The sequence below is a fragment of the Carlito syrichta genome, unplaced genomic scaffold, assembly GCF_000164805.1.
Source record: "Carlito syrichta isolate Samal-C Ts95f unplaced genomic scaffold, Tarsius_syrichta-2.0.1 Scaffold130450, whole genome shotgun sequence".
Taxonomy (NCBI): domain Eukaryota; kingdom Metazoa; phylum Chordata; class Mammalia; order Primates; family Tarsiidae; genus Carlito; species Carlito syrichta.
Genome location: NW_007074546.1, coordinates 233,449 through 241,051, shown reverse-complemented (window position 1 = coordinate 241,051; position 7,603 = coordinate 233,449). Strand labels below are relative to the sequence as shown.

The window sequence follows — 7,603 nt, the reverse complement described above, 5'->3', positions numbered from 1 at the left end:
AAAAAGGTTATCATATTTCATTTTCATAACTCACTGAAATGTAGATATAATTTCTAATTTATTGAGTGTTCTAATTTATTTGAAGGTATTTTATTTCTGTTTTGGTGATATTTAAAATAATGGTCTGTTTTACAATAATTTTGGTTTCAATTTCATTGAAATGCTCAATATAACATGAATTTCAAAGTGTAGGTTTTGTTTAAAATTCATTTTTTAATTTAATGTCAATTCATGATGCATTACAGTAGCTTAATCCTATATCCATTTATTATTTAGAAATGCTTACCTCTTTATCAATATTTTCATATTCACAAACTCTTTCAATGGAAACTGCATTGGTTTCAATTTCACATGTTTTTCTTACCCAGAAATTCAGAGAATGAGTAATCTAGGGGACATGAGGGAGAAAACGAGTTTAGTGCATGTTTTTAAATCTTTAATTTAATAAATTATATTTTATTTCTATAAAGTTTCATTTTTCAGAGTTGATTATTTAACAACTTTAGACACAAACATATTTCTTCATCTACACACTTGTGAATCTTTAAGTATATTAAATTTTTAATATCACAAATAATGGAATCATTTGGCAGAGGATAGAATGACCATAGTTCAGTATATATGAAATAAGTTGCTACTTTATTATAAGGAAAGATGAATACCAAGATTGATGCTTCAAAAAATGTGCATCTTAAATGAGAAAAAAAAGTAGTGCACAAACACTTTGGCATTCTTTACTAACTTTTATCAGAAGAAAGATGGGGTCTCCTAATCTCCTAATTCTCTCTCTCTCTTTTTTTTTTTTTTTAGTTGGAGCCTCACTCTTGTCATCCAGGCTGGTGTAGTGGCAAGTTCATGGCCACCCCAGCTTTGACCTGCTGGGCTCTGGTAATCTTTCCGCCTCAGCCTTCCAAGTACCCAGAACGGCAGGCGCACACTACCACACCCAGCTAATTTTTTATTTATTGTAGAGAGGCGGTCTCGCCAAGTTTCCCGTGCTGTTCTCGAACCCATAGGCTCAGGCAATCCCTTCACCTCAGCCTCCCAAAGTGCTGGGATTAGAGGCTTGAGTCACCGTGCCCGGTCCCCATTTCCTTTCTCTAAAACTGTGTTTTCTTCTCACCCTATTCTCAAATGTAGGTTCTCCCAAATGATAAGTTCAAACCTAATTCTAAAGGTCAAAAAACTTTGACAATACAGTTTTTTCTTGGGTTTGATGCCAACCCACTTGCTAGTCGACCTGACTTGAACTGATGTAAGTCTCTTTAAAGTGGATGTTTAACCCACTGAGGGTGTGTATTCACATATTTCACTGCAAAAAAAGAGTATTGTTTGCTTATGGGGTGCTTCTCAGGTCCTGCACGAGGCTATGTAGTATATTTCCTTTCTAAAAACCTAAGTTCTGAATTCTGAAATGCAACTGGCCTCAAGATTTTTGGATGAGGAACTTAGGGTACATACCAAGATCATTTAGACTTATCTTTTAAATAATGTGGAACTATATTAAGTAGTTTAGGACATCTGCTGTTTTACAAAAGGGTTGTGCACACACTCATACCACTAGTGCTTGACAGTACAATCTAAAATCGGGCTTTTTAAGGGAAAAATTCACCAGCAGAGGAGAAGCAGCATGTGCACGCTTGCCAGAGCTTGCATTATTTTACTGATAAGGTTGAGCAAATTGGATATATTAGCTGTGGTGAAGAGAGAACCTGCCCTGGCAACACTTGGTAAATCTTTAAGGCTAGGAGAGCAGAAAACTTCTGGGTAACTGTGGAACAGCAGGAGTTTCCTGGTCCTCAAGAACTCACTGTTGAGAATGCCCTGCTCTTCTTATGAGCTAATTTAGAACTGCTGAGCTAGCTTCCTGTGACTACCAAAGCAACGAAAGAAATGAGCCTCCAGGATAATCCAAATTTGTCTCATTACTTAGTTAATATAATCTATAATTCAGACAGCAGAATGGAAGAGTGGTTAATTCACTGGATTGTAACTAAACCACAAAAATCATTGATACTTACATTTAGGGCATAGGATATAGACAAACCAACCATTGCTGAATCTATAGACGTGCCAGCCAGCACAGCAAGCAGTGCAACAAAAAACACCATTAAGTTGCCAAGAAACTCAAGTCTAACTGACAGCCACCTGTGATAAATGGAGGATATTCCTGAGTAACAGAAATGACAAAGTTTTGGTGTACTTACTGATAATTCTCCTCTGGGAAATTGGGAATTAAACATCAGTATTTTCGTCCCACTTACTTGTAACTCATTCAAACATAGTAACAGAGTAGACAGGTTAGCGTAAGAAATGTTCAGGGTTGTAGAAAAATTACAAAATCGCTCCTAAAGCAGCCTAAACCATTAAACCCATATTAGGCAACTCTGCAGCAGCCTTCTCAGGATGCTTGCGGTTGAAAGATGAACTTTTGGGCGAACTCATGGGACACGCACACAATGGAGACAGACTATCAAAGTCAAAGTTTAGACAAGAGTTAGTTAGCCTTATTATGATATTATTAGTATCGAGTCTTACAAAATATCCATCCACCAGGATGCCAGGGCAGTCAGTCCCAGGATGGCCTTATGAGGCTTAAAACTTCCCAGGGCAATGGGAAGAAGAGGTCACAAAAACCACCCCAAAACTAGCCCTCTTGTAACCAAAGGATAAAAGCCACACTCAGCGTCAGATCTGGGCAGCTGCTCTCCCTTAACTGCCTGGTCTGCTCTTTCTCATCATGAGAGTGTACTTTGGTTTTGCTCAATAAGTCACCTGCTTGTCTTACTTTCTGGAGTCCTCATCTGCTTGTAAATTCATTCCCAACAGGGACACAAGAACTTGACTGCGATCAGACCATATACCGCTAACACATTTTGATGACTCCCGGGTAAAGATAGGATTGTCACTTGACGATAGCTTAAAGGATTCCTCTGCATAAAAATAACTACTTTTGCAGAACTTTGCTTTAAAATTTAATCAGAATTTAAAAGCTAAAGAAAAGAAAACTAGCTAAAATGATATTATGCATTTCAAAAATCCAGTTGAAACATTAATTACCTTCTCAATTATATACACTTTTTATATGATAAAATTAATCTCTAAAAATTGAAATATGCCCAACTCTATTTAATTCTTTTTCTCCTTTATGTGAGTAACTTCAAATTCAAAAACATTATAAAATAGTGCATGCAAATAGGATATATTGTAAAATATAAAACAGTGTAAGTCATGTCATGAATAATCCTAACAGCATCATTTATATCAGTCATTAACTTGAAACCTTGCTTTCATATAAAGTAGTATGTACCTTTTATATGAATGTAAGTAGATACAATTGAATTTAAATATATATTAAATACTAGAAGGTATTACTGGCTTAGTAGTATAAATGTTTTAATTAGATGAAATGCCATTACAAAACACATTTTCTGTTTAGAAGTCAGTGAACAAGGTATCTAAGAGACTGGACCAAAGCTAGGTATATTGATGTGATTTACCTGTTTGAAATTACATTATTGTAGTAACAGATTAAGTACTCATTCACCATCTCTTTGTTTTGCTGGATAAACCTCTGTTCATGTCCAAATGCTCTGATAGTGGACACTCCTGATAAAGTCTCACTAAAATGGGAAATGATAGGGGAGTTGCAGGCTCCCACCAACCGCCGAATCTGCCGAGAGCTTGCCATGTAGTATCTCTAATCAGAAAACAGAAAGAGGCATTCTGAAAGATGTAGCAGAAATTACTTCAGTGGTTTAAAAACTGCAACACATGTGTGTAGTGATTCAAAGAACGACCACAAAAAGTTAAGTTCAGGTCCTAACCCCCAGGACTTGTGACCTTATTTGGAAATAAGATTTTTTGCAGATGTCATTAAGCTCAAGATCTCAAGATGAGATCACCTCGAATTTACGGTGGATCCTTAAATCCAGTGCTGGGAGTTCTCTTAAGAGACAGAAAAGAAGACATACAAGGAGAATGCCATGTGCAGCCAGTGGCAGAGCTGGAATAATGTGTTTATACGTCAAGGAAAATGCCAGGGATTGCCAACAGCCACCAGAAGTTAGGAAAGAAGCACAAAACAGATTCTCCTTCAGAGTCTCCAGAAAGAACAAATCCCCTGCCTACATACTAATTTTTTTCTGGCCTCCAAAACTGTGAAAGAATACATTTCTGATGTTTTGAGCCACCCTGTTTGTGATACTTTGTCACAGGAGACTCAGGACACTAATATGCCCTTGTAACACTAAAAAGTCCACTTTGAACTGCTGAGCTGGCTTCCTGCTGCATTCTGGGCAGAACAACTAGAGCATAATTGGGGCAAATTTTCCCTTTGACATGGTTGTCAAATGGCCTTATTGAGTATCTACTGTGGAGAAAGTTCTGCGTCACATGTTGAAAATATGACCAGGCAGTCAATCTCTTAAGTGAGAAAAGCAAACCAAACAATATTTTTATTTTTTATTATTATTTTATTTTATTTTTTCCCAAAACATTTGGTGATTTTTAGTTGTTTTTTTATTTTTCTTTTTTTTAATCAATATTTTTTATTATGATATTGTGGGGTACAGTTAAGGGTTAGGTATACAAATATGCTTCATTCAGTCACCCTTGTTGATAAGAGGTGTTTCCCCATCCCCAGACAGATATTTACTACCATTAATCCCATCTTCCTTCTAATATTTTAGTACTTAAACATAATTACAAAAAAGTTAGGTTTTTTTCCTCTATAAAAAGCACCAGCACAGGCACAATTACAAAGTTGGCTACTCCTCTTAGACCCAGGTTGAGGATAATTAGAATGGATGGAGATTGTGGAGAGCTAGAGGGTACATGCCTTAAATTAACTGGACCATAATTAATTAGCCCTCCAAATGGCTACCAACTGGAAACAAAAGTCAAGATCACTAGATCTTGTAAATTTTTTAGAAAAATCTTCAGATCTAAAATTTTATGCAAAACTCCTAACAAACAAAAACATAGCTGAAGTTACATACCATTCGCTGTTTATGAGCTCTACCCTGTGTTAAGTGCCTTGGAGAATACAAAAGGTTATGGCATTCAGAGGCTGCAGAGGGGCTTAAGAGATTGTCTAGATTGGGGAATATGTTTTTGTGTTACAGACCCTCTGAATAGTTGATTAAGGGCAAAACACTTTTTTCTAGACAAATGTACATATGCATACACACTCAGACTGATAGCCTGCCTGCAGCATCGCTGAGGTCACTACTGTGTCACCATGGAGGCCACTTTTTCCATGAGTAACACCCAGTGACTGAACATGGCAAGGAGTGGTAAAGCAGCCTCATTCTGGAGACATGTGGGACACTCACATGGGCAACTTGGAGGAATTCCTCTTGGTTTACCTGAACCTGTTATGGAACTGCTCTGTAGTCCAAGACCTTTCTACCCAATCCTTCCTTCTTTTTTTTCTTTGCAGTGATCAGACTTGCATCCCTGCCTGAGGGCTTGCTCAGCCCAGACTTCTCTCACTCCCTCCTTTATCTTTTACAAGCATTTCCCCCAGTGAATCTCTAGTCTATGTAATCTTTCTGGGGCACTGTTTCTTGAAAATGAGGATAAACAGGAGATTTAAGTGGGTCTGAAACTCTGTTTGACTATAGACTTATAAGTTGTAATACAAATTCAAATGTAAATACTTACTTGTATTGAGAAGTAGAAGAAAACCAGAGGAATAATTCCCAGAATGAAGTTTGGTATAGCTCTCACAATGATCAAAACTGTTCCGATAACATCCAAAGTACAGTTCAACCACATCCGTAAATAGTAATGGAAATGCATATCAATTATTAACATGTCCTGAAAAATTTGATATCAGGTCATTTTATTTTTAATCTTCATGGTTTTGAATGAGGGGAAGAAGAAATATATGATTCAGTGGGAAAATAAAAAAACAAAACAAAATTGTTTACCTAGGTATGACAATCTGATGATTAAATAAGTTTAGCTACATAATCTTTGCCCATCTTTTTATATTTTTCTCCTGTAGCCAACTATAAAAATTAAAAAATTGTTCTGGTAAAAAGATGCCTATGATCAAGCAATTTATATTTTTTCAATAGCTACCTGCATCTACAATAATTAATTATACAACTAAAGTCAGACCCTGTTAAGGAAAAAAAAAAAAAAAGTCCAAAATCCAATAGCTTTATTTTCAAAATCCAGTATTTGGGGTCTTCATCTATGACTATTTACTATTCAAAAATTTTTAAAATCTCTCCTGGGGCAATGTTATCATCTAAGAACATGTCCAGTGGCCTTCTTGGGTTGGTGGTTCCTACACATATCAGACCAGGCAAGAAAGCAAAATAATCTTAATTTACGAAATTAGAAACTGAAAGGTGAGGTGGAAAATAGGAATGAGAGAAGGACAATAGGAAGGTCATGTGTTAATTCACACTTTGCTGCATATAACAACTTAATTAGGTCTATATTGGTGGTAAAACGTTTGACCTAAGAGATCCCAGGGAATACAAAAACACCTTGAATGGAGGAACTACTCAGTTCAGGACAAAACTGACACAGAGTAGAAATGAAATTTTATTAATTCCGTTTTGTGTTGGGATTTCCCTGATTATCTCACATACCAAATAGTGTAGTAATATCACTTACTTTTGCAATTTCCTACCTATCTGTAGAATTTGCCTTCCCATACTCCCATCTGCTTGAGACCCAGTCATATGAAATTTTACTGTATAAAAATGATAATTATTCATTAGGGTCTAGTAAGAAATCTCCACTGGGAGAGATAGAATGTTGTTCAAATTCTTCTATAAGTTTTCAAAGAACAGTATATACATTGATATAATTAAGCAAAATTTAATATCCCATCAAAAATTGACCATACTAGGTACTTTTATTTGTATTTTCATGTTGTATCTTCCCCTCATGCACAATTTTTTTTACATATACATGTAGATGTATTAATATACTTTAAGGTTTTAGACTTGCACTTTCTAATATAGGAAACATTAGCAGTATGAGGTTATGGAACAGTTGAAATGTGACTACTGCAAATTGAGGTGTGCTATAAGTATATAATAAAAATCAAATTTCAAAGACTTGGTACTAAAAAAGCATAAATATTTAATTAATAATTTTATATTGATTACAGTTTGGAATTATGCTTTGGATATACATGGTTAAATAAAATATATTATTATAATTCATCATTTCAACTGTTTTTTTTTACTTTGTATGGTGATTATCAGAAAATCTAACATTACACATGTGGTTTGCATTATATCTCTATTGGTTCTTGCAATTATAAGCACTTAATAGTAGGCACAGCCAGGCTCGGTGGCTCAGCCTGTAATCCCGCGCCTTTGGGAGGCTGAGGTGAGTGGATTGCCTGAGCCCACGGGTTCGAGACCCGCCTGAGCAGCGAGACCTCATCTCTATAATAAATCAAAAAATCAGCCGGGCGTGGTAGCACACGCCTGTAATTCCGGCTACTCGGAAGGCTGAGGCGGAAGGATTGCTGGAGGCCAGCAGGTCGAGGCTGCGGTGACCGGGAGCGGCCACTGCACTCCAGTCTGGGCGACAGAGTGAGACTCCAACTCAAAAAAAAAAAAAAAGG

At 36.4% G+C, this 7,603-nt stretch overlaps 1 protein-coding gene across 1 annotated transcript in view; it reads right to left on the bottom strand.

Moving 5' to 3' along the window:
* Positions 1-286: 286 nt before the first annotated feature.
* Positions 287-7,603, bottom strand: part of LOC103250442 (multidrug resistance-associated protein 1-like) — a gene marked incomplete at its 3' end in the record, with an annotated part of 91,885 nt that continues 84,568 nt past the window's right edge. The window contains exons 20-23 of the mRNA XM_008049030.1: positions 5,668-5,823; positions 3,501-3,700; positions 2,022-2,148; positions 287-388 (exon numbers count right to left, since the gene is read on the bottom strand). Coding sequence (XP_008047221.1) covers positions 287-388; positions 2,022-2,148; positions 3,501-3,700; positions 5,668-5,823 — 585 coding nt within the window. The remainder of the gene's footprint in view (positions 389-2,021; positions 2,149-3,500; positions 3,701-5,667; positions 5,824-7,603) is intronic.